This window comes from Canis lupus, chromosome 5 (assembly GCF_003254725.2).
Source record: "Canis lupus dingo isolate Sandy chromosome 5, ASM325472v2, whole genome shotgun sequence".
Taxonomy (NCBI): domain Eukaryota; kingdom Metazoa; phylum Chordata; class Mammalia; order Carnivora; family Canidae; genus Canis; species Canis lupus.
In genome coordinates this window covers 36,083,676-36,110,616 of record NC_064247.1, presented here as the reverse complement: position 1 = coordinate 36,110,616, position 26,941 = coordinate 36,083,676, and the positions used below count along the sequence as shown (strand labels likewise).

At 43.1% G+C, this 26,941-nt stretch overlaps 1 protein-coding gene across 2 annotated transcripts in view; it reads right to left on the bottom strand.

The window, feature by feature from the left end:
• The window catches only part of DNAH9 (dynein axonemal heavy chain 9), a 329,643-nt gene that overhangs the window by 60,646 nt on the left and 242,056 nt on the right, over positions 1-26,941 (bottom strand). The window contains exons 53-59 of one of the 2 annotated variants that reach the window (XM_025428358.3): positions 26,528-26,763; positions 22,892-23,014; positions 21,732-21,936; positions 18,232-18,396; positions 13,906-14,046; positions 8,980-9,150; positions 6,460-6,582 (exon numbers count right to left, since the gene is read on the bottom strand). In XM_025428358.3, the coding sequence (XP_025284143.2) occupies positions 6,460-6,582; positions 8,980-9,150; positions 13,906-14,046; positions 18,232-18,396; positions 21,732-21,936; positions 22,892-23,014; positions 26,528-26,763 (1,164 nt within the window). Of the gene's footprint in view, positions 1-6,459; positions 6,583-8,979; positions 9,151-13,905; positions 14,047-18,231; positions 18,397-20,859; positions 20,912-21,731; positions 21,937-22,891; positions 23,015-26,527; positions 26,764-26,941 lie in introns of those variants that run through there. The other variant, XM_049110232.1, reaches the window with a different exon arrangement.

Here is a 26,941-nt window from a genome sequence, read left to right as displayed (position 1 = left end):
TAGAATACAGAGCCTTCCCATCCTCCTTGTGGGCTACTTGGAACTATTTATAGAGTGGATCTCTTTAATAAAGGGTCTGACTCAATTTTTAGATGTTTGATTGCTGACAGCTTTAAAGTTTTATCCTTCTCTCTTCCTTTTCTGTTCCACATCTAGGCAAGCTGATAAATGAGTGTTGGCACTCCCTCCTCTGGTGCTGGAGGAAAGTTGTACCATGCAAGCCCTTGGGAATACTCACCCTGGCCCCAAACTTATACTACCAAAAAACTCCAAGGTGGTCTCCTTCCCTGGCTCTCTCAAGCGATTTTTAGACTGCTTGGGAGCTCCCTTGCTTTCTTGGAAAGACTCATTATGTGAGTAATAAACCTTTAATATTCTCTTGGTATGTGTGGCATCATCAATCTTGACATCAGAACTAAATTTTAATGGGGGGTCATCCCATCGCCTGTCTTCAGAATGCTCGCATAAACATTAGTCACTTGGACATGTACCTGCAATCTCTCCATTACTACTCAACTCTGCTTGAGTGTTTGGTCTCTTCAATGAGATGAAAAGCTAGACTATGTCCAAAGCACCTACCACAGTGCCATGAATTTTAAGTATCCTAATAGATTCTTGTTATTTGAATTCATCCATCCATCCATCCATCCATCCATCCATCCATCCATTCATTCATTCATTCAACATTTATTGAATGTCTACTACATGCCAGGTACTTGGCAATACAAATGAAAACCAAAAAAGACACATGCTTTCAAGGTGCTAGCAGTCCTAAGTTAAGGAGAAAGAGGAGATGAGGGAGGCCTTAGTGGGTATGTAGAATTCTGCTGGGCAGAGACAGAGGTAAAGAGAAGGGAAGGGCATTTTGTAGGGTGGGATCAACAAGAGTTGAAGTCTGGAAAGAGAAGAGTGTAGGACATGCCAGAGAGCAGTGTGACTGTAGGAGAGGAGTCCTCCGGGTAAACAGGGGCAGAGAGAATTGGTGAAGGACACATCCTTAACCTGGCTTGCCTAGGCTCGTTTCCCATGTGGATGAACCCATGTCTTGCCTTTACTTGCTCTTTCACAAGAAGTCCATGGCCCCCCAACTTCACTCTGGCCACTTTGCAAAGGATATGCATCACTCCTACTGAGAAGTGGGGAGGAGCCGGATGTAGGATGGAGGAGCGAGTGCCAAGAGTTGAAGGTTCTGGTCTCTGCACCCCCTCTTAGGAGCCTCTTGTGACTCAGAGACTGTTTTTAAACCTTTGTGGCCTTTGATTTTCTCATTTGGAAAATGAGGCCAAGCAATCCTTGTCTGCATAGCGCATATTCTAATGCAGATACAGTGCTTTGAACACTATAAAGCCCTCCCTGGTGCTTTCTTGGGGTTCCTACAGTTATTCAATTGCAATTGCTGGTTTACAATCCTGCCTGTCACTTCCCACAAGACTGTGAGTTCCCTGCGGGCAAGAACTTTCTTAGGTGTCTTTGTATGCCTCAGGCTTTGCAGGCTGCCTGGCACTTAGAACGTGCTCAATTAATAAAGTTCGACATCTGCGTGGCCAGCAGGAGGGCTCTTGACAGGCTGAGAGAAGCTGCTGCTGCTGTAATTACTTCTCTCTGGGCTGAGGAACTGGCTCCCCATCTTCTTCCCAGCCTGTATCACCATTACCCCTTCTGCAGGCCCATTACCCCCTCTGGTGACACCACAAAACAGAGCAAATGACGCTCTGATGAGTGTTCCCAGCTGCCACAACTTGGGTCTGGGACACACTTTCTTAAAGCTCTGGGTTGAACACAATTGCAACATTTAATCTTCCAAATGAGGGAAAGGGATTTCTAGCCTTCTAATAAGCTAAGTGGAAATGACTAATTAACCTAATTACATTGGACTGCGTAGCAAAATACAACTGTGCGAAATTGGCATCCAGAGTGGTGGTGAGAGGTCCTTTTCAGAGGCTGACAGTGGCGTGCATCACAGATGAGATTTTTGTAATGAAGAAAGAGCATGCCTATTACCTTCAAGTTCAGCATTTGATGAGACTTTAAAAACAAAAATCCTTACAAAGGATAAGAATAAAAGCAATATTTTATCATAAAGATTTCACTTATTACCTCCTTGTTAATTCCTTTGGGGGAAACATGGCAATCAACCTTCCTCATCAGATATAATTAAAAGAAAACCCATTTTTTTTTATCATGTCCTATTCAATCGTATTTGTTAATTTAGGCTAGAATCCAACCGAACACTTAAAATGAGCATTTATCAAAGGCTTCAGCGATGTGCTCTACACACTGTATTTTGTTTCAGCTGCTCACATCCAGTCCTGTGCTTGAGTTGGACGGGTCTGGACTTGGCCTCTCCACATAACACAACTCACAGAAAGAGAGAGAAAGCTTCATGCATTTGTAAAAGCCTTTGAATAGCCAGATGAGCCTCGCCCACAAAACCAATCAGAAAAAGCAAAGTAAAGCAAAGCAAAGCAAACAATATGTTTTGTGCAAAGAGAAATGGAACTCGGTGGCATAGTAGCTTTTGAGTGGAGTAACGTAAAATGAAAACAGTAGGGAGCGTCTTGGAATCATTTATCCTTTATGACTTTTGCTGCAGAGTGCTTTGTGGGGAAAAATAGAGAAAGGCAACTGGACTTGATCCAAACTCACAATTCCTCAAAGTATTTCCTTCAGTGGACAAATTCCATCAGGCACAACGCAACCAAGGTGTACATATACCCCACGACTGCATAATTAATAAACATAACACTTCTGGGGTGAGTTGTGTTCCCCTAACTTCCCATACCTGTGGATGTAATCTTATATTTGGAGATAGGGTCTTTGCAGGTGCAATCCACGTAACATGAGGTCACTAGAGTGGGCCCTAAGCCATCATGACTGGTGTTCTTATAAGGAGGGAAGATGCAAAGACACATAGAGGGATCACAAACCAAGGAATACCTTCCCACTGGAAGTGGGAAGAGGCAGTGGAGGATCCTCCCCTAAAGGCTCTGGAGGGAGAATGACCCTGCTGACACCTTAATTTCAGACTTCCAGACTCCAGAACTGTGAGAGTACCCAGCCTGTTGTTTCTGTCATGGCAGCTGTAGGAAACCAGTACAGTAGCCACAACCACTACTGCAATCCTCTACTGTCTCTTTGATGGAAACCTGTGAGGTGGGTATGATGACTGCTATTTTGCAGGTAAGGAAAAAAAAAGTTCAGAGGAATAAGATAATATGCCAGAGGCCACACACACTCAGACTTGAATGTGAACCCAGGAATGTCTGACTCCAGAGCCTGTGTTAACCAGTCCACCATTGCTCCAGTTCTGCAAAAGGGCTCCCTCAGAACTGATTTCCAGAACTGATTTTCTGTAAGGTCATTGGACTATGTATGAGTCACTCTTCTCAACTCTAGGTAGTCAATGAGCAAATGAACTATGGCTCATGTGACTGAAGAACTGCATTTTTTAAATTGCACTTAATTGTAATTATTTTAAAATTTAGATTTAGAAACTGGAACTTGCTTTAGCAACTGGAAAACTTTTAAGTATGTTTGGAGTGACTGAGGTATATGAATCAATGATTTTAAATCTAGGTTTTATGAAACCTAAATACATATCAAATAGGTTTTTTTTTTTAAGATTTTATTTATTTATTTATTTTTTGTTTTTGACTGTGTCCCAGTAAAACTTTATTTATGAAAACAGGGAGGTGGGCCAGATTTGGCCCATGGCTTACAATTGGCTCTCTGATGTATGCGGATTTCTTTATATATATATATATTTCTTTTTTATAAATTTATTTTATTGGTGTTCAATTTGCAAACATATAGAATAACACGCAGTGCTCATCCCATCAAGTGCCCCCTCAGTGCCCGTTACCCAGTCATCCCCACCCCCCCGCCCACCTCCCCTTCCACCACCCCTAGTTCGTTTCCCAGATTTAGGAGTCTCTCATGTTCTGTCTCCCTCTCTGACATTTCCCACTCATTTTTTCTCCCTTCCCCTTTATTCCCTTTCACTATTTTTTATATTCCCCAAATGAATGAGACCATATAAAGATTTTATTTTTAAGCAATCTCTACACCCAAGGTGGGGCTCAGACTCACAATCCTGAGATCAAGAGTCACGTGCTCTACTGACTGAGCCAGTCAGGCTCCCCTTGAGAATTTCTGATGAAAATTCAACATCTGAACTGAAATGAACTATTAGTATAAAAAATACACATAGGAATTCAAATACAAAAATATAAAATATATCATTAATAATTTTTATAATAATTAGATATGAAATGGTAATTTGGCTACCCTACGTTAAAGAAAATACATTATTAAAATTAATTTATTTCTTTTTACATTTTTCAATGTGGCTACCAGAAGATTTTAAATTACATATGTGACAGGCACTATATTTCTTTTGGACAGTGCTACTCTAGAGTATATCAATTCATTCAGATCCTATGTAGCTTAGGAGAGTTAATGGTTTTCTACACATCTCCACAAATCTCTGCCTTTGTTATAGTTTTTCTTAGGCATTTTGGAACTTTGTTATTTTGGTTGTTATTGTGAAAGGAGTTCTTCCTTATTTCTTTTCCGATATATTGTTCCTCTTCTTACTTGCCAGATAGGGTCCAGAATGACAAATGCAGTTAATAAATGAAAGTCAAATCACACCTTTATATTTTGGCCAGGGATCAGCAAACTACGGCTTGTAGACCCAAATTGGCCCACCACCTGTGTTTGTAAATCAAGTTTTATTGGAACTCAGCCATTTCCATTTGCTTCTGTATTGTGTGTGACTTTGCCAGAGCTAAATAGTTGTGACACAGTCCGGCCCTCAAAACATAAATATTTACTGTGGGACCCTGTACAGGAAAAGTTTGATGAATCCTGATTTAGATACAGCCCTAAAGTTGCTTAAAAGATTAGCATCAGGCTCTGAAAAAGGAATTAGAAAAATATTTTGGGCAATGGCAGCATGAATAGAATTAGTCTTGAATTTCCTAAGATGGTCCCTTTGAAGAGAAGAGCATGCGTATAAATATTAAGTTCTGAGCTTCTGTTATAAAGTAAATCAAATTGAGTGGCTCTTAGGGGAATTATGCTCTCTGAACAAGCCAGTCTGCAAAGGTTACATGCTGTAGGATTCCATGTACATAACATCCTTGGGAGGATAAAATTATACAGAGAACCGATTAGTGGTTGCCAGGCATTAGGTGTTCGGGGAGGCAGCAGGTTGTTCTGATTATAAAGGGCAATATAAGGGATCCCTATAGTGGTGGAATTTTTGGTATCTTGACCAGAGTGGTGGTTACATAAATCTTCACATGTGAAAAACTAAACACACGTACATGCACACGCACACATAAAAACTAGTGATATCAGAGTAAGATTAGTAGATTGTATCAAAGGAAATTTCCTGGATAAGATGCTGCCTGATACAAATGCAAGATTTTATCACTGAGGGTCACAGGGTACAAGGGATAATTCTATTATTTATTATAACTGCATGGGAATTTATATTCTCTCAAAATTTAAAAAAAATTGGTAAGAAAATATAAGGAGGAAACGAACCAATCCTGTTACTTTAGACTCCATCCTCTGTTCTATGAACCATGTATAAAATGCAACAAACATGGAAGATCACGAACAGGTTTCATTTTGTGTAGATGCCAGTGCTCCCAAGGCACCAGCACCTGCTGCGTGTACTCATGCAGGTGTGGACTGACAGCTGCCCACGCGGACAGCAGGCCGGGGCTCTGCAGTGGGTGGTCACTTAGTGCTTGGCATCGTGTCACATTCCGTCAATGCAGGCATGCTCCCTCCAGAAAGAAGCTTATACTTTGTGATCTTTTCCTAGAATAATGTTCATAGGATCCCAAATAAACTAAGCTATACAACATGGCAGGAAAATGGGCTTTGCGTTCAATGAGAACAGATAACACCTACCTTCCAGGTGAACATGAGGATAAAACACATTTCTAAGGTGCTCAATAAATGTGAGCTAGTATTAACCACTGAGGATCCCAGGCTGGAATGCTTCCCCCACTTTGAAGCTGAGTTAGGACTCACCTGGACGTGCCTGAAGAGAGCTCTGGCATCTACCTGCTTCCTGGAGCCCCTCGCAGCACCCCCATGCCAGCCCCAGGGCCTCATGGAGGAGCCCACATTCCAGCCCTTTTGGCAGGTGAAAGGCAGCTCCACTGAGGTAGGGAAGCTTGTAGGAGTCTCTTACCATCCCTCCACATCCTGGAGAGGCAGAGCCCTCAACCCACACACACCTGCTCCTCTGCAGAGCCTTCCCAGTGGGCCCGGGAGGGGTGAGCTCTGCTGTGGGGGACCAGGTAAAGGCAGGCACCTATGTTGTTCCATGCTTGAACCCCCAAAGGGAGACCCGCTGACTTCCTGGGGACAAGTGTCAGTGGGAAAAACTCCAAGAGCTGAGAACTTGGCTTCTTTCTGGGGACCCTTTCTACTGACCTTGATGCTACCCCAGGCCTGATGGGAGAGGAAGCCCACGGGACTGGTGACGCCTGTCTGTCCTGGAGATCGAAGTAGGAAATCCAGCTCCGAAGCATCGATTTCCTGGTTCACGAGGAGGATCTGCAATGTGGAGGAGCGGTACCCGGTTTCTTTAGGTGTGGTAGTCACAGGGTTCTGGAGATCTTGGGGTTAGCACTCAGGGTAATTATTGCTACTTCGATTCCTGGAGCTTGCCCATCAGTTTCGGTTGTTAAAAGGGGGTAGAGTGGAAGAAAGTGCATATCCATGCAAATCACTTCTGGGTGCATTTGTATTCGCTCCAAATATCAGGGTGACTTAAAATGCACACAGTCGGGGCACCTGGGTAGCTCAGTGGTTGAGCATCTGCCTTTGGCTCAGGTTGTGATCCTGGGCTCCCGGGATCGAGTCCACACTGGGCTACCTGTGAGGAGTCTGCTTCTCCCTCTGCCTCTCTCTGTGTCTCTCATGAATAAATAAATTAAATCTTTAAAAAAATGCACGCAGTGAATGACTAGGTACATTGGTTAGCAAGCATTTCATGTCAGTCCTAAATGCCATGGAGTATATCCCTGCAATCTAGTTGAGAAGATGACACATAGGAGAATGTCAAAGTCACATATGGATATACATAAAACAGAAATGCATAAGTGAATCAATAATGCCAAAGGGGTTCCAGAATGGAGTGGTTGGCAAGCTGGGGTGGGGAGATTCATTTGATTAAACTTTCTATGTGTGGTTTTGAATGGAGTGTCAGAGAAGCTAAAAGGTACGACTATCTAGGTAGGAAGGGAAGGTGCTCCAGGGAGGGGCCAAGGAATGGGCAGAGGCTTGGAGGGGAAAGTTAGTAAGGTGTGTGCAGGGGAGGGTAGAGTGTTCAGCTCGGCTGGAGCTAATGATTCACACTGAGAGGTTCTGGGGACATTGTCTTCCCCCTTTATTTTATTTATTTTTAAAAAGATTTTATTTATTCATGACACACACACACACACACACACACACACACACACACACAGAGGCAGAGGCACAGGCAGAGGGAGAAGCAGGCTCCACTCAGGGAGCCCAATGTGGGACTTGATCCCGGGACTCCAGGGTCACGCCCTGGACCAAAGGCAGGCGCTAAACTGCTGAACCACCCAGGGATCCCTGTCTTCTCCCTTTAAATGGTGTTTTGTGCTATGAGGTTACAGTATGGGAATGCTCACTAAGAAATAACAATTTGGAAAATTTGAGGAAAAGTCTCTAAAGGGGAAAAAGCCTATAAATAGCAGTCGAGGTGGAAAAACCCTGGTAAAATGAGCATAAAATATTTATGTTCTTCTCTCCAATCTTATATGGAGAGAAGAGCAAAAGCTAGAGTTGGAAGCTCCTTGGAGGCCTGGGGGCAATGAGTGGTAGGAGGGAAGATAGTTCATGCTGGAACTCAAGTTCTCTCTTTTTTTTTTAAGTAGGCTCTATGCCCAGCATGGAGACCAATGTGGAACTCGAACTCACGACCTTGAGATCAAAACCTGAGCTGAGATCAAGAATCGGATGCTTAACTGACTGAGCCATCCAGGTGCCCCCCACCAAAATTAAGCAATCTCTGTGTCCAATTTGGGCTTGAACCCACAACCCCAAGATCAAGAGTTGCATGCTCTACTGACTCAGGTACCCCACATTCTTTCTATGATGCACACTCCTTTGGGCTGGAGAGGGAATACAGTGGTAAGGGGGGAACAAGCCACACTAACAGTCCCCCATGAATTCAGACTTTGGAACACACATAGGGAGTCAGCTCAGAAGTAATCACAGTCCATGTGGTGTTTACAATTGGAAGAGGCCTTAGAGATAATCTAGTGTATGCTCCTAATTAAATCATGGAAAAAATTCCCAATCCTAAATGATTAGAGGGATAAGTGCAAGAAAATAAGTTTTCGTGGCTTTTTGTTGTTGAGAATAGTGGAAGGTAAGGTTTTTAAAAAGTAATACTGGAAGCCCCTGCTGTACCTAGACCCTTGAGAATTAGAGTCCTTAAGGACCTTTTTCAAGGCAAAGGCTGCCATAGCTATGGAAAGACATTTGCAATTTCTTATTCCATGGGAAGTTTGGGACACTAAACTCGCATCTCTAAAGGTAAATAAATAATGAGGGATGCTGTAAATTTCTTATAGCATCTCAAAAAAATTTAGTTATTGGTATGACCATCGAGTTCCATCATTAGTGCCAGTTTGGATTGATGGGTAGTGGCTGCCGGAGGGCTATGCTAAGGCGGATCTTAGGTCATCCAAGGTAAATAAGAAGTACAAGAGTTGATGAGTCATGGCTGTCATGAGTGCGACAATGGCGAGGCAGCATGCATGCGCCATAGTGGACCTTCTTGTCCGATGCTCTGCTTAGAACCAAATAGTCTTCATATTCTCTGGGAAGCAATATGAAAAGAAGAAACTTTCTTTACGCCTGCTGTTTGGATACTGGAAAATGACCTCTTTTCTAGAAACGTCTTCAATCCACTTTTACCTGAAAGGTAAGCTGGGCAAGATAGGTCAGCTTATCGCACTCGAAGAGCCCACGGGTGGTGTACTGGTACACAGAGAAGGTGATGCTGTCTATCAGATTAGTCACGCGCTTCTTGAGGCTCTCATCTGGAGCAGCCTTCTCCACAGCCTTCTGGAAGACGATGCTGAATGCCTGGGGGCAGGAGGTTGGACACTGTAATTAACACAGCTCTCTTGATATACAACTAGTAGACTTACCTGTGAAGAATATTGCAATCTGCCAGCCACAGACATGTTTTCCCAGCATATCCTGCCAAGAAGGGACTGTGGCAATAAGACAACATGTTATTAGCTCTCTTAGTTTGCTTATATGAATTATTATGTTGCAGGGAAGTGGGCAAAGCTATGGGGCATATTGACAAAGAGCCTACAGTTTTGACCAGTGAAAAGGAACTATCCAGTGGCCAAAATCATTAAATTAGATCCAGTATGTTTTGTTGGATAACAACCCTCAAAAAGCATAAACACAGCCAACAATAACCAGTTGGGATTAATGATCCTATCCAGTAAATTCCAGAATTCTTGATGGTAGAACCAAAATGTGTTGGACAAATTTGTTGTCCTAAAGAGACCCTTGTAAACATTGTAGGCACTCAGAATATTTTTAAATTAATTATTTTTCCTTTTAGGAATGATCAGAATCTTGCGTTTATTTTTTTAATCTTGCGTTAATTTTTTTCCTATTAACTGTGCAGTCATTTGAGAAGTCTGCTAACACATTTCTTATTTCTTGATAGACCCTTCCTGCAAACAGGGAGCAGGAAGCATAACCTGCTTTGGCTACATTTTCTTTTTTTTTTTTAACATAAAAAATATATTTTATTTATTTATTTGAGAGAGATAAGCAGGTTCCCCACTGAGCAGGGGAGGTGAAGCTTAATCTCAGAACCCTGAGATCATGACCTGAGCCGAAGGCAGACACCTAACCAACTGAGCCACCTAGGCGCCCCTTGGCCACATCTTCTAAATACTAAAGCTTTTGTATGAAATACAAATTTATATGAATCAATTTTTCATTATTTCAATCTTATATGGCATTTATAAAAATAAATACCAGGAATGCTGCATTTTGAATGTGATATGTATACAATGAATCATTAAAGACAATCAAAATCAAGATATAATTGGGCCTTTTCAATTCATGGCTGTGCAGATTTCCAGTCTTTTCTCTACTTTCCTTTGGTAGCTTCAAAAAGAAAAAATAAAAAGTCTTAGGTCTTTCTAACACCAGGTATTTGAACCTCAGTGGAAATCATATGAACTTTGTTGTCTCGATATTTCCTCATTTGCAAAATGGGGGGAAAATATGAATTCTATTTCATAGTTCCATGCTATTTCTCATAAGTGAAACCTTTGCAGGCTTCCTTCTTCATTCAGTTTTTTTTTAAAGATTTATTTATTTATTCATTCAGAGAGAGCGAAGAGAGAGGCAGAGACACAGGCAGAGGGAGAAGCAGGCTCCCTGCAGGGAGCCCGATGTGGGACTCGATCCTGGGTCTCCAGGATCACACCCCAGGCTGCAGGCGGTGCGCCACCGGGGCTGCCCTCTTCATTCAGTTTTGATGATCAGAGCAACATCTTTGGACCACCCTCATCCCAATCCACTGGGATGTTTACCCGTACCTGGTAGGATGGGGGGATTGGAAGAACAGCTAGGTAGAGGCGGATCATGTCCCACAGCTCCATGCAGAGCAATTTGGGAACCTTTCATCTGCAGAGCAGGTCTGTAAAGACCACATGGGTAGCTTTCCTCTGGTGGTTAGAGTGGCTTTTTTCCCCCTAAAACTATCTTTATCCAAATGACAGCAATCAGTAAATAATTTCTAGTTACTAAGTTTAAACAAAGTGATTCACAAGTCAGGAAAAGATCTAAAGAAAATTTAAGGACCTAGGTACACTTAGCATTTTTTTTACACTCAGCTAACTTTGGCTTTCTTTTCCTTTCCATTCTCAAAGGGCCCTTGTCCTGCTCTTACTTCCAGCATCTGAAGAGCCTGGTGCTGTGCTGACCTCTGCTTCTACAACCCACTCCTGGGGTCTTCTGCTGTGCGCACAGTCTTATGCTGCCTCCAGCTACCCTTGATGCCTTTCTCCATCGCGCCTTGTGCCTTAGGTATGTTTCCTTTTTTTTTTTTTTAAGATTTTATTTATTTATTTATTCATGAAAGACAGAGAGAGAGAGAGAGAGAGGCAGAGACACAGGCAGAGGGAGAAGCAGGCTCCACGCAGGGAGCCTGACGTGGGACTCGATCCTGGGTCTCCAGGATCACACCCTGGGCTGAAGGCAGCACTAAACTGCTGAGCCACCCGGGCTGCCTGATATGTTTCATCTTGTCCTTTTTTTTTTTTTATTTTTTTTTTCATCTTGTCCTTTATCAGATTGTGGGCACCCTGGGGATGGAAGTCAGGCCTCAGCACCTTTCTTCTCTTCCCCAGAATCTAGCCCAGCTCTTCACCTGTGATGGGCACTGGAGAGATTTGTCAATGAATGCGTCCTACCTAGTGCCCTGGAGAGCTTAGGCAAATCATGAGAGATGCTCCAGACCAGGGATCTCAAACTCAAACTCCTCCAGGGGCCAGATGTGTAAGACCCAACAAGGAAGGGGTAGGGAACGTGGCAACATGGAGGTACACCACCATCTGGGAGCAGTCATCCCTCAGCTCCAGCAAATCCATGCCATGTGGAATGTGAGCTCAGGGCTGCCAGATCTTACAGACTATCAATGGAAGGCCAGATATCTGGTTTTATATGAAATCTCCTGACTTCAAGGAAGGTATATGAAAGCCCTCTGAAAATAGGCCAGGGGGCCTTCAGTTTGAGATCAGAGCTCTGTGCTCTTTGCTTCTATGTGATTCTTCCTTTCTCTGTCTCTCTGAGACATGTCATTCCTCCAGCTGTGTCCTTCCCACATAAGGCACAGGATGGAGGGAGCTGGGTCTTCCACCAGTCTGCAGGGAACACCAGAGAGGTGTGATCTTTCTTAGGACATCCTGAGCCCCTGGAAAGTGAAGTCTCATTAACCCTATTTTGGCTGAGGTTTGAAGAAGAATTATAATCACATGGGTTCCATCTTAACCATGTTATTCCAAACTTGTTCAAGACTGGCTCTTGAAGAGTTTTTGCTTGAGTAAAAGCAAAGAGACACATTGGAACATATTTGCACTCAAGACAATTTAGAAGACTGGGATGTGCAGCTCCTGCCGCATTGGGCCATCTGTGGTTTCCCTACTATGAGAACGCCTCTCCTTTCTCTGCCTAGAACAGCAGCTGTAAAATCCAACCTCAGACAAAAGCAAAGACCATGGAGACTCCTGTGGTTGGCTTTTCTTCAAATCACGCAAGGCTTCGAAGTGCACTCTTGTTTTGGCGCCTCTGAAGAGTGGCTCAGCGGTTTAGCGCTGCCTTCAGCCCAGGGTGTGATCCTGGAGACCTGGGATCGAGTCACAGGTCAGATTCCCTGCATGGAGCCTGCTTCTCCCTCTGCCTGTGTCTCTGCCTCTCTTGCTCTGTGTGTCTCTCATGAATAAGTAAATAAAATCTTAAAAAAAAATAGATCTGTTCTCAGTGATCAAGCTGGTTGGCAATTCTTAGTAACAGTATGGGGGCCCAAAATGCAACCCCCCCCAAATAGCACTTCCAGTGATGAAACCAGCCTCTACTGGGATGCTTTTGCTGCAAAATTTACGTTTCAAAACACATATTTGCATGGGTTTCATTTTATTTCTTTTCAACTACTCTCAGTACTAGGGAGCGATCTTGCAGTTATTAGGCTTATCATGCTAACTTTCATATTGTTTAAAAATGTTTCATAATTCTTTCATCTGTTGAGAGAGGGAGAAAGAGAATCTTAAGCAGTTTCCACGCCCAGCTTGGAGCCCAATGCTGGGCTTGATCTCACGACCCTGAGATCGTGACCTGAGCCAAAATCAAGGTCAGACACTTAACTCACTAAGCCACCCAGGCACCTCCCAAACCATAAGATATTATAAACACTTTTTATGTAATCTGCGGAGACTCAGTTGAGGGAAGAGGACCCAGAAATGGTAAAATGGCATCTGCAATTGAATGGGCCCCAGGTCCTAGAGACCTTCTGATTTCTCACCTGCTCACCCCCATCTCCACACCTTGGCAAACCCCACATGGCAGTTTACCTTCACAGAATGAAGTGTGTGCTCTGAGTGTGTGTGTGTGTGTGTGTGTGTGTGTGTGTCCATCCTCTGTTAAGTCAAAGAGGTTGTTTAGAAATGCTCCCCTACCCCTAATGCCTCTTAGGGGCATTAGGTAAACTGTGGTCTTTTTGGGAACACCCTAGGGGAGAAAGATATACTTTTGACAATTCACTTAAAATTTACAGGGCTTTATTTTTTCATGAGTAAGTTAAGTTTAGTCAGCATTTACAATTTGCTAACGTCTTTGGTTCAGAAATATTTCAGCAAGCATAAAGCAGTAGCTTTGAGGATATTAGGATAATAAGAAAAGTCATTTAAGGTTGGACTGCTATTATTGCCTGCCATGGTCTTTATCCGGTATGAATGACATGCACATTTGATCATCCCTCTATCATATGTTAAGGTCTTTGGCAGCAGGGGTCACTTCTGATATTTCTTGGTCCCCTTCCTTGCATTCAGTAAGCTCACACCCACCATGTCATCTGTGCTGAGTGTGTGAGGCTGTGGCATCTCCCGTTCTAGCCAAAGTGACCCATGAGTCCTGAACGACCCAATTAAAGAGATGAGGACTGTAATGTGGGTCTGAAGGCACTGTAGCTACTCTCCTGGATTTGATCTGAAAGACCTGCCACAGCTAATGAAGCACACAGATAAGCTTTCACAGAGAGTTGTTGGCTCTATTACTATGATTATGCAAAGAACTGCAGGTGTAAGTCACCTTGAGAGAAAACTGGTACATGGGGTGGATCTTGCTGAGGTCATTCATGATGAAGTAGAGCAGAGAGGCACGGGCAGCTGCTGGCCGGTAGTGCTCTCGGGCCTCATTGATTTTCACTTCTGTTACCTTGGCCTCCTGGACCTGTTAGGGAAGGAAATAGTGGTCCATTGTTCTAACCAATCCATTGGCCTGGCCTCTCTGTGTCAATACGCAGGTGTCTGTGTGGAGGGCAGGGTGGGTCTGGGTAGGGGTAGCCGCTAGAAAGTTAGGAAGCTGGATGTTATTTTTTTAATCTAATTTTTTTCAGAGAGAGAGAGAAAGAGATAGATGATAGATAGATGATAGATAGATAGATAGATAGCAAGCTTGTGCATGTGTGTGGAGCTGGTGGGGAGGGGCAGAGGGAGAGGGAGAATCTCAAGCAGGCTCCACATCCAGCGAGGAGCCCAAATCTCACGACCCTAAGATCATGACTTAAGCCCAAATCAAGAGTTGGGCACTTAACCGAGAGAGGCACCCAGGTGCCCCATGCTGTGGTATTTTCTTAATAGCACTTGAGTGAGAAAGGAGGTGACATATTCCATCTTTGATGAGGGTGAGAGTGCCAGCTCTTCCAGTTGGGAAGTGTGGGCCATGTACACCTCTGAGCTCCATTTCAAATGAGAAAGATTTCATGGAAAAAATATGTAAATTGAAAATAAATAAACATATACATGTGTATGTAGGTGTGTGTGTGCGTACATATATATCAATCTGTTAGAAATAAAACAGAATTCCAGGCATGAAAATCCAGTGAAGACAGCATAATGGAATGTTCTATTTTAATTTTTATGAAAGAATTAATATGTAAATTCACAAAGAGGATCTTTCATTTTTTGAAAAAAATTTAATTCCAGTGTAGTAACATTCAGGGGCATATTAGTTTCAGTTGCACAGTATAGTGATTCCACAACTCTATATATCACCCAGGGCTCATCATGAAAAGTGTACTCTTAATCTTCATCACCCATTTCACTCATCCCCCTCCCCTACCTACACTCTGCTGACTATAAGTTTATTCTCTAAAGTTTAGAGTCTATTTTTTGGTTTCTTTCTTTCTTTCTTTGCTCATTTGCTTTGTTTCTTAAATTTCACGTATGAGTGAGATCATATGGCATTTGTCTTTCTCTGACGGGTTCACTTAGCATGAAAGTCTCTAGATCCATCCATGTTGCAAAAGGATCCTTTTCAATGGAATAGTTTGTTTTCAGAAAGTTTCTTATTACAGGGAAAAATGAGAAAAGAGACCTTAGTGTCAGAGAGGGATTCTGAAAGAACATGCCACTAAATACAAACCTTAATATGACCTGCCTTATACTTCAGAAGAATGAAACTAATTATTATTTGTGAGAATCTCAGAGGAAGAAAACCCAATGATTCCTTTTGAAGATGAGCTTATGATAAACAATTACAAATCTCAGAAGGAAGTGTTACCAAAGGGGACAATCAGAAACCTGAACCCCAGAAGGATTAGCATCCCAAGAGCTGAAGATCACTGAACAATCTATAACTCACTCTTAACTATTTCTGTTTAAAAGCAGTAGAGATGAAAGAAAGCATAAAATCAGGCCATTATAAACAGGAAGAGGTATTACTTGAAGAAAACACACACAACTAACTAGGACTTCTAAAAATAAGAATTCAGTTATTTAAGTGAAAAAACCAGTGCACGGGTTAAATAATGGACTAGTGTTAGAGAATATGCAAGCTAGAAGACAGATCTGAGAAAATTGGAATAAAAGCAGCTCAGAAGAAAAAAAAAAGCAGCTCAGAGAGAGAAAAAAAGATGAAAAATATATAAGAGGTTGTGAGAGATGGCAAACAGAATGAGAAGATTCAAAATACATCTAACAGAGATAAGTAGAGAATAGAGAAAGGCAACAGTTGGAACTCTAATTTTTTTTTAATTAAAAAAATTTTTTATTGAGTTCAATTTGCCAACATTTAGCATAAGCACCCAGTGCTCATCCCACTAAGTGCCCCCTCAGTGCCCGCCACCCAGTCACCCCCACCCCCCACCCTCCTCCCCTTCCACCACCCCTTGTTCGTTTTCCAGAGTTAGGAGTCTTCCATGTTCTGTCTCCTTCTCTGATATTTCCTACCCATTTCTTCTCCCTTCCCCTCTATTCCCTTTCACTATTATTTATATTCCCCAAATGACTGAGACCATATAATGTTTGTCCTCCGATTGACTTATTTCACTCAGCATAATACCCCCCAGTTCATCTACGTTGAAGCAAATGGTGGGTATTTGTCATTTCTAATGGCTGAGGAATATTCCATTGTATACATAAACCACATCTTCTTTATCCATTCATCTTTCGATGGACACCGAGGCTCCTTCCACAGTTTGGCTATTGTGGACATTGCTGCTAGAAACATCGGGGTGCAGGTGTCCTGGCGTTTCATTGCATCTGTATCTTTGGGGTAAATCCCCAAAAGTGCAATTGCTGGGTCGTAGGGCAGATCTATTTTTAACTCTTTGAGGAACCTCCACACTGTTTTCCAGAGTGGCTGCACCAGTTCACATTCCCACCAACAGTGCAGGAGGGTTCCCTTTTCTCCGCATCCTCTCCAACATTTGTGGTTTCCTGCCTTGTTAATTTTCCCCATTCTCACTGGTGTAAGGCCTGGTTAGTACTTGGATGGGAACTCTAATATTTGAGAATTTCCCAAAATTGATGAAAGACCAGAGCTCTTCAAAGAAGCAATCAACATCAAAGAGAATTTACTATCAACAGGCCCTTGAAGAAATAATTATTTGCTTCAATTAGAAGATTGAATCCAAAAGGAAGAAATAAGGTCTGAAAATTTCTTAAATATATGGTTAATCTAAATAACAAAGGCCATAAACAATGGCCACCTTGGAAATAGTAGGTGGAACTTAAATATTATAAAACAGTAACAGAAGATGGAAAAGGATGATCAAAGTAAGTCTAAAGTCCTTATATTTGTTTTGGAAGAGGTGAGATATATCACTTTATAGACTTTGTTAACCAATGTATATATCATTACATCATATATAAAATGAAATATAGTTTATATGTTTATATATGTAACATTTTTATATTTATATATAAATGAATATATTCATGTATAAATGAAACAAGATTTACCAATAAAATAAGAAAAAGTAAATAACTTTAAAATCAGCAAAGGATAAAGAGGAGAATAAAGAAAAAGCAAGAAAGGAGAAAAAATACACATGGTTGATAGAAAACACAAATTAAGATGATAGAAAGAAAGTCACTCTATCAATCATGTTAATAAATGTAAATCGGTTAAATCCAGGAGTTGAAGACAGAGTCTCAGAAGGGGATGGACTGAACAAACATACAATTACTCAGAACGGTGTTATCATAGATCCATTCATTCAGGCTCACCTGGGTTCTTTTTTTTTTTTTTTTTTTAAATTTTTTTTTATTTATTTATGATAGTCACAGAGAGAGAGAGAGAGAGAGAGGCAGAGACACAGGCAGAGGGAGAAGCAGGCTCCATGCACCGGGAGCCCGACGTGGGATTCGATCCCGGGTCTCCAGGATCGCGCCCTGGGCCAAAGGCAGGCGCCAAACCGCTGCGCCACCCAGGGATCCCTCACCTGGGTTCTTAATGCCATCCATTCACTGTTTCCTGAGCCACCTTTCATTCCTATTTCAGCAATTGTAAACTTTCACCCCCCTCCCAGCTGCCTACCTCACCATCACTCATTTTATTCTCCGTGGATAAACATGACCCATGCTTTCACCATTTAGACAGAGACCAGCAGGAAGAAATCTCCATTTCTGCTTCTCCTCTGATTCCTTTACGTTTCTGTCTTCCTAGATCTGTTGCTTACATGGATCCACAGAATGTGGATCTCATTTCTAGACTCAAGTTTGCCCCCAACCCCTATCATACTGAAACTAGCTCTCCATCTTTTTTTTTTTTTTTAAGATTTTATTTGAGAGAGAGAGAGAGAGAGTGAGAGAGAGCGCAATCAGGGGGAGTGGCAGAGAGAGAGGGAGAAGCAGACTCCCGCTGAGCAGGGAGCCTACTGTAGGACTCAATTCCAGGGCCCTGGGGTCATGATCTGAGCTGAAGGCAGATGCCTCACCCACTGAACCACCCAGGGTGTGATCTAGTTGACTCAGGAATCCCACCCCACTTGACTTTCTACAAGGAATTTGGGAACATGGTAAAGCTAACTAGGAATTCTGACTTTTTTTTTTTTTTCTTTTCAAAAACTTGGGACTCAGAGACCAGGACGAGGGCCTTGCATCCCAACCTCAGCTGCCAGGGCAGTTTTACCTTCTTCTCAACTTCAGCGGCAGTCTGCTTGGTGGTCTCCAGGTTTTCCACTAAGACCGTGTCCCCCAGGAAGTTCCCTGATGCTGACGAGAGGCGAGACAGCAGGTTGTCTTCTAATGTTTTCAGGGTGATTTTGAACCCATTCTGCTGCTTCGTGAGATCTGACTGCAAACATCAAGTAAGGGGGAGTCAGGTGTAGAAGCCCAGAGCATCCTGAATAAATGCATGCTATGGGGTCAAGGTCCTACTTTGGAGGGATGAAGCAGGAAGCAGGATAGCGGGAGACCAGACAAGCAGGTGAGTTGAATCCCAAATGCACCATTTATTAGCCGTGTGACTCGGGGCCAAGTTGCCTTCTTTTTTTTTTTTTTTTTAAATTTATTTTTTATTGGTGTTCAATTTACTAACATACAGAATAACCCCCAGTGCCCGTCACCCATTCATTCCCACCCCCCGCCCTCCTCCCCTTCTACCACCCCTAGTTCGTTTCCCAGAGTTAGCAGTCTTTACGTTCTGTCTCCCTTTCTGATATTTCCCACACAATTCTTCTCCCTTCCCTTATATTCCCTTTCACTATTATTTATATTCCCCAAATGAATGAGAACATATAATGTTTGTCCTTCTCCGACTGGCTTACTTCACTCAGCATAATACCCTCCAGTTCCATCCACGTTGAAGCAAATGGTGGGTATTTGTCATTTCTAATAGCTGAGTAATATTCCATTGTATACATGAACCACATCTTCTTTATCCATTCATCTTTTGTTGGACACCGAGGCTCCTTCCACAGTTTGGCTATCGTGGCCACTGCTGCTAGAAACATCGGGGTGCAGGTGTCCCAGCATTGCATTTGTATCTTTGGGGTAAATCCCCAACAGTGCAATTGCTGGGTCGTAGGGCAGGTATATTTTTAACTGTTTGAGGAACCTCCACACTGTTTTCCAGAGTGGCTGCACCAGTTCACATTCCCACCAACAGTGTATGAGGGTTCCCTTTTCTCCGCATCCTCTCCAACATTTGTTGTTTCCTGCCTTGTTAATTTTCCCCATTCTCACTGGTGTGAGGTGGGATCTCATTGTGGTTTTGATTTGTATTTCCCTGATGGCAAGTGATGCAGAGCATTTTCTCATATGCATGTTGGCCATGTCTATGAGGAAGCTCTGTGAGATTTCTGTTCATGTCTTTTGCCCATTTCATGATTGGATTGTTTGTTTCTTTGGTGTTGAGTTTAATAAGTTCTTTCCCTCTTCGCCGATGACATGATACTCTACATAGAAAACCCAAAAGTCTCCACCCCAAGATTGCTAGAACTCATACAGCAATTCAGTAGCGTGGCAGGATATAAAATCAATGCCCAGAAGTCAGTGGCATTTCTATACACTAACAATGAGACTGAAGAAAGAGAAATTAAGGAGTCAATCCCATTTACAATTGCACCCAAAAGCATAAGATACCTAGGAATAAACCTAACCAAAGTTGTAAAGGATCTATACCCTCAAAACTATAGAACACTTCTGAAAGAAATTGAGGAAGACACAAAGAGATGGAAAAATACTCCATGCTCATGGATTGGCAGAATTAATATTGTGAAAATGTCAATGTTACCCAGGGCAATATACACGTTTAATGCAATCCCTATCAAAATACCATGGACTTTCTTCAGAGAGTTAGAACAAATTATTTTAAGATTTGTGTGGAATCAGAAAAGACCCGGAATAGCCAGGGGAATTTTAAAAAAGAAAACCATATCTGGGGGCATCACAATGCCAGATTTCAGGTTGTACTACAAAGCTGTGGTCATCAAGACAGTGTGGTACTGGCACAAAAACAGACACATAGATCAGTGGAACAGAATAGAGAATCCAGAAGTGGACCCTGAACTTTATGGGCAACTAATATTCGATAAAGGAGGAAAGACTATCCATTGGAAGAAAGACAGTCTCTTCAATAAATGGTGCTGGGAAAATTGGACATCCACATGCAGAAGAATGAAACTAGACCACTCTCTTGCACCATACACAAAGATAAACTCAAAATGGATGAAAGATCTAAATGTGAGACAAGATTCCATCAAAATCCTAGAGAAGAACACAGGCAACACCCTTTTTGAACTCGGCCATAGTAACTTCTTGCAAGATACATCCACGAAGGCAAAAGAAACAAAAGCAAAAATGAACTATTGGGACTTCATCAAGATAAGAAGCTTTTGCACAGCAAAGGATACAGTCAACAAAACTCAAAGACAACCTACAGAATGGGAGAAGATATTTGCAAATGATGTATCAGATAAAGGGCTAGTTTCCAAGTTGCCTTCTTAACACATCAGTGACCTGGGCTGGGTTAACCCCAATCCCTTCTCATAGAGGTGTCGTGCTACACTTAGCACAATGATAGTACACAGCGTGTTCACTAGATGGACACTATTTGTGTGCCTGGTCAGAGGGTAGAGTCAAGTTTTCCTTTTCTGGAGGGTCCCCTCTATTACCACTTTACTGCCCCCAAATGAATGGCTCTCCTGTAGATGATCTTTTCTTGGGAAAAAAAATCAACACAAAGTTTAGAAGTTTAGACAAGCTCATTGCAGGAGCCTCCTCAAGGTCAGAGTGGGGTTCTGGTGTCCAAGCTGACCTTCTCTCATCTTCTCTTCCTGGTGATTCCATATCCAAAAGCACGGGACACTAGTGGGAGGAAAATGTAACGTCAGGCAGCTGTGATTTCTTTGCCATTGTACTGCCTGGGATGATTGGTTTTGATCCCTGGAAAGAACACTCTTCCTGTTGGGAGCTCCAGCCATAGCCACTCTGGTCATCCTCTGTTTCTTAAAAACACCTATCACCTCAATCTTGCTTTTTGTCCAGGATTCACTGTTCCTTCTGCTGGGAATGCTCTGTGTCCAGAGGCTTTCAAGTCATTTAAGGAGGACCTCAAATGTCACCTCCACACAAACTTTTTCTTACTTCCCTGGTTTAAATTAGCCCCCTGGCTCCTGACTATCATGTTGCTTTATTTCCTTGAAAAGTCTTGTCACAATGTCAAATGACACCATTTTTGTTGGTTTACACTTATTTTTCATGATCTTTCATTAGACTGCAAGCTCCACAGGGGTGGGAACATGGCCCACCAGTCCATGGTGTTTTGCTATAGCAGCCAGAGTTGACTAAGACACTATCCTTGCATGGCTGTTACTTCTGGACTCCCTGTGTGGGCCCAAGCATGTACAGAGCCCTGGGCTCTCACCTCTGCTCTTGGTGACAAGGGTTTCTGTTCTCCCATCGGCCTTGTGCCTCTCTGTTCTTCATCTTGCTCTATTCTCTGTTTACCAACTTGACACTTGGGCAGCTAAATGATATTGGCCAACCCCTGCCACTCCCCCAAAGTCTAGCAAAGACCATGCTGTTCAGCTCCAGGAAAAGCCACCTGCATACCTCTCCCAGAACGGGGAGCGAGATCTAGTGGCAGAACATTTTCTGCCTTCCTTCCTTGATGGGTACCCCACGTACCTTCAGCTGCTCCAGGTCTGGCCTCTCCATGCTGACCACAGCTGCCAGCAGCTGGTCCTCCAGGCCATCCCGGGTCACCGTGAAGTTGATCAGGGTAGCCTGAGCCTGCATTTCGGGCTGGTAGTGAGGATTGGCCAGTTTGGTGTGAAGGATAAGCCGGAACTTGGGATTGTATTCACACTCTTTGTCTCCGATTTTAATGAATCTGGAACATGAAGGGTCATGTGAATGAAGTTGGGGTACCTTCCTGTGAGATATGGTCGGAGATAGAATTCTAGATTTTTTTTCTTGCAAGATCATAGCAAACAATATTGCCATATGCATATTCCTCCCAAGCATGTCCAGATTGAGCCCTAGGATCCCCGTTTGCCCTAATATGGGGAACAGGGATGGTGGATGTAGAGATTACTGGAGAGCCATTCACATTGTAGTCCAAGCAGGTTAGTATGCTATGAAACATTCCCAGCAGATGGCAGTAAAGTGTTTGCAGAAGAGGCCACCATCCGTTTGCACAAAGGTGCTGTACCACTAGCAAGAAGAGGGTGCATTTCTTTTTGGATCCAGGCTGAAGTGTGTGAAAATGGTTAATTCAGGAAATGAGTGCATGCTAAGGACACGGAAAGGCAATTGATGGCCTGGGCAGTGGGTGAAGCCCTGGGGTGAGGCAACCGTCCATGATAATACCCTCTGTCTCTCCCTCTCTCTCTTCTATGTGCCTGTTGCCTCTCTCTTTCCTCTCTCATCCCCTTCCTTCTGCCAGACACTGTCTGATCACCGGCCCCCAAAGCAATAGGAGCTCATCAAATGGACAGAGAACTCAGTTCTTGGAACCCAGAGGTCTAGCTTGGGTATAATGCTCATGCCTACAAGTTGGTGTGCATTTTGACCACTTCCTTTCTAAAATTCCTCCAAAATAGTGCACCATACCCATGCAGGAGGGAGTCACGGAGGACGTGACTGATGGGAGCAAAGTTATTCCGGGAAAATTTCTCTAGGAGTCAAGGGCAGCTAAATAGTCCCCATGTGGAAAAGAGAAGGGGGTTTGTGCTGCAGGGCGCCCCACAGCAGGAGTTGAGGGGGGATGTCTTGGGAAGAGTGGATCTGCTCACGGTCCTATGAGCCAGTTCCTCTGGAAGGTCAGCGAGGTGGCTGGGTCTTACCGTCCTTTCTTGATGACTTCTCTCCCGAGTAGGGGTCCCAGAACAGGATCAATGGACTCTTCCAGGTTTTCAATCAGCACCACATCTCCAGCTTCCAGGGCACGCTCTATGGTTTGGAGGTAGCTGGGGAGAGAGTTGGGCAGTATGAGCCTTTAGCAAGGTACGGATCCACAGGAATGTAACGGGATCCCCAGGAAGTGTAATGGGATCCACAGGGAGTGTAACGGGATCCCCAGGAGGTACAACAGGATCCCCAGGAAGTGTGACAGGTCCACAGGAAGTAAAATAGGTCCATAGGAAGTGTAATGGGATCCACAGAAAGTAAAACAGGATAACTGTGGCCTCTGTGGCCAATGTGGAGGTGCAGCTACCTGGGATGACTTCAGGGGTCTTGTTTGTCTCTATTTAAGATGAGATTTATGTGATCTTACACAGTTTCAGAAATAAGGAAAAATGACAAAATACAAAAAAGGATACAAGAATGAATGTGACCCTTCCATTGGTCATTTTGGTGTTTAATGGGTATGCTTGGATAGATGATATTTTCAAGTTGATTTTATTACATATGATTTATTTATAATTTAATTTGTATTTGTATTCATATTTATTTATTATTTGGAGGTTCCTACAGCACATTTGTTTTATGATTTGGTTCTTTTTTTTTTATGATAGTCACACACAGAGAGAGAGAGAGAGAGAGAGAGAGAGAGGCAGAGACACAGGCAGAGGGAGGAGCAGGCTCCATGCACCGGGAGCCCGATGTGGGATTCGATCCCAGGTCTCCAGGATCGCGCCCTGGGCCAAAGACAGGCGCTAAACCGCTGCGCCACCCAGGGATCCCTGATTTGGTTCTTATATGTAAAATGTGTGGGAAAAATTTGCCAGGTCATCAAATATTCTTCTATAACAATTTTCTGTGACTGGATGTTAGGCTGTACTGATAGATCTTAATTTATTTAACAACTAATAATCAAACCCAGGTTGTTGAGAATTTTTCAATGTACCTAGAGTTTAATACATATGTTAAAAGGTTGACTTTCTCTAAACAGACTGGTAAGTTTGATATGACTCCAATTCAAATTATATATAACAGACTACAGAAATGGACCATAAATCTTAAAGTTTCTAAAATAATAAGGATGGAAAAAGAAGTAAAAGCTCCTGAAAAATAAGAGGAGGGACTCATGTTAGCTGATACTACAGTATTTTATATACTTTGAACAATACAGATATATAGGAAGAATCTGAAAAGACATCATCTACCAAAAGGTTAGGAGAGTTCTTTTCTGAATGATAAATTATAGGAGTTTAAATTTCTTTTATTTTGTAACACCCCCCCCTTTTTTTTTACTGTAATACATTACTTTTTTTTTTTTGATGCACTACTTTTGTAATGAGAGATACCACAATAAATGTTGCTAAATATAAAGCTAGGTGATTAGAGGCTGGTGTAGTATTATATAAATGGAAAAGAAAAAAGACTGCTTAATGAAATAATGTAGAGTAAACTGTCATCTCTAATTAATTGAGGAAAGGACAGAGAATTTAATAAATGGTCTTAGAACAATGGCTAACCACTTGGAAGTGAAAATTAGGTCTGTATGTTCTGCAGTACCCTAAAATATATTTCAGGTGATTGGATTTCAATGTAAAAGGAAAAAAAAACCTACAGAAAAACCTAAAAAATCTAGGTGGATATTTATATGATTTCTGGAGAGAGAAAGACTTTTCTAAGCATTATCTATAGAAGAAATGGGTGACATATCTAGCTAAAAAAATCTCTCAAACGAAAAAACCCCCAAAACCATCATGTGTGAAACCCCACAAATAAAATCAAAAGGTAAATGACACACTTGAGCAAATTTCCATTGATATGATGGAGACCATACTTAACAATCTTAACACATATTGTGTGTAACGTTTACATTCAGATAATGGACAACAAATGTAGAAAATCATCCAAGAGAGAAGTGGATGGACAGAAACAAAGAATTAATTGAACACATACTTATTGTGGCCTTACTATGTATCAGGCACTGTTTTTGGTGCTAGGGATAGAGGATGAACAAAGAGGAAAATACACTCATATCCAAGATGCAGTTGTTGGCCAATTAGAAAGAATTTTTTTTGGAGAGAGAGTGACAATATGAGTGGGGGGGTGGGAGTGGCAGAGGGAGAAAGAGAGAATCTTGAACAGGTTCCATGCCCAGCACAGAGCCTGATGTAGGGCTCGATCTCACGACCCTGAGATCACGACCTGAGCTGAAATCAAGAGTCAGTTAACTGACTGAGTCAAGTGGGGGCCCCTAGAAAGGAATGTTTTGATCAAAGTGTGGGGAGAAGGCCAGGATGAGATTATTCTGACCATGACACAGATAAAAATATACCATGGCGGGCCCTGGGATTCATTTCTCCTCTTATCCTCTCTAGAAGAAAGGATCCATTCTGGTAGTTTAGATTCACTTTAACTATTTTGGTAGCACCGCGTGTTTGATTTAAACAATGCTTGCTGATCTGGACCTCTGGGCAGCTACGTTTGGGATGTGTCACCAGAGCAGCAAGCCTCACCTTGGCGGCTGTAATGCTGGAGCAGAGAAACCTTGCGTTTCTGAGGACCACCTGGTTCAAACACTGCCTCCATCAGTTTTTTAAAAAAAACTTTAATAAGTGCATAAAATCTCAAAAATATGGCACACTCTTGCAGATATTAGTTTGCTTCTGCAAACCTTAATTTCCCTGGATGTGAAATGGTACCAGTAACACTAACCTCATCAGTTGTGCGGGTTCAGGAAGGCATTTGGGACGAGGCCCCCAACACCAGGACTGGCACATATCAACCACCTCACCAATGATCTCTCTCCCCCCCACCATCCTATGCTCATGGAGCCTGGTGGCACAGAACAAGAATTAAGAACTGAAAATCCGAAGCTAAGTTCTAGCACAGTTAATGAGGCTAAGAGGTGGGAGATGCGGGGGCCTGGGGCCGTGAAGTGCGGTGGGTGCTGGATAGACAGTCTCAGTATCATTCATGTCCCTTTGGGTAGTAACTCCCCCACCGTGTACGTGGGAGGCCACATGGCAGGTGCAGGGGCTCCCGTGGGTTCGCAGCATAACTGCAGTGTCCAATCCTTCCCCAGGAGAGACAGTGTTTGTGTTTGTCCGATGGGGCTGTGGCCCAGAGGCAGGAATAATGGGTAGAGAAATGGACTCTAGGATGGGCTAAGACAGGCACTTTTTGGAGGGAGACTTTGCAAAACACAGAATTTTACCCCCCAGTGGAATGTGATGCCCAGGGAGGAAGCGTCCAAGGAGAGATGGGAAGGGGGATGCCAGATGGTGGAGGCAGGACTCCTGATGGGTCCGGGAGGCACATGCGCGCACGCGCACACACACACACACACACACACACACACACACACACACAATTTCTCAAGACGAAGAAGAGCAGAGACTCCATACCCACGCATCTTTCACTGAGATTTTTCCTAAAATGGGAAGAGAATCAGGAGAAACCTCATGGAGGGAACAAGAGGGTAGAAACAACCCACTGGGGCTGAAGATCTGCTCAGGACTATTTTTTTTTGTTTCCCTCTGCACAACGGACAAAAGTGAGAAGTGATGTGCTCAGCCACCTACCCTTTCTGACCAATCTGGGTGACCCGGAGGTTTTCGCCGTATTTGGTCTTGATCCACCTGCTGCCTTGGAGCTGCGGGTCAACCATGAGCGGCCAGCGCTCGCAGTTGAGGAGGATGGTGGCATTCTCCGTGGACATGCGGTCTGCGGGGAGGCCCTCGTTGTGCCAGGTCGCCACGTCGGCATCGTCCGTCAGCATCCTCAGGGGATCCAGGGTGGGGGTGACTGGGATGGGGACCTGATGAGCCAGAAACATGGCACGTGCTCAGGGCAGAAGCCAGCTTTCTCAGCCAGGGGTGGAACACCCAGCAGCTCCCGAAGACACAGCACACCTCCTTCAAAAGCAAGATCAAAATCCCCCTGGAAGGTGCTTTTCTGGCTGTCTGATTATTTCTGGAAGCAGGTTTTATTTCTTA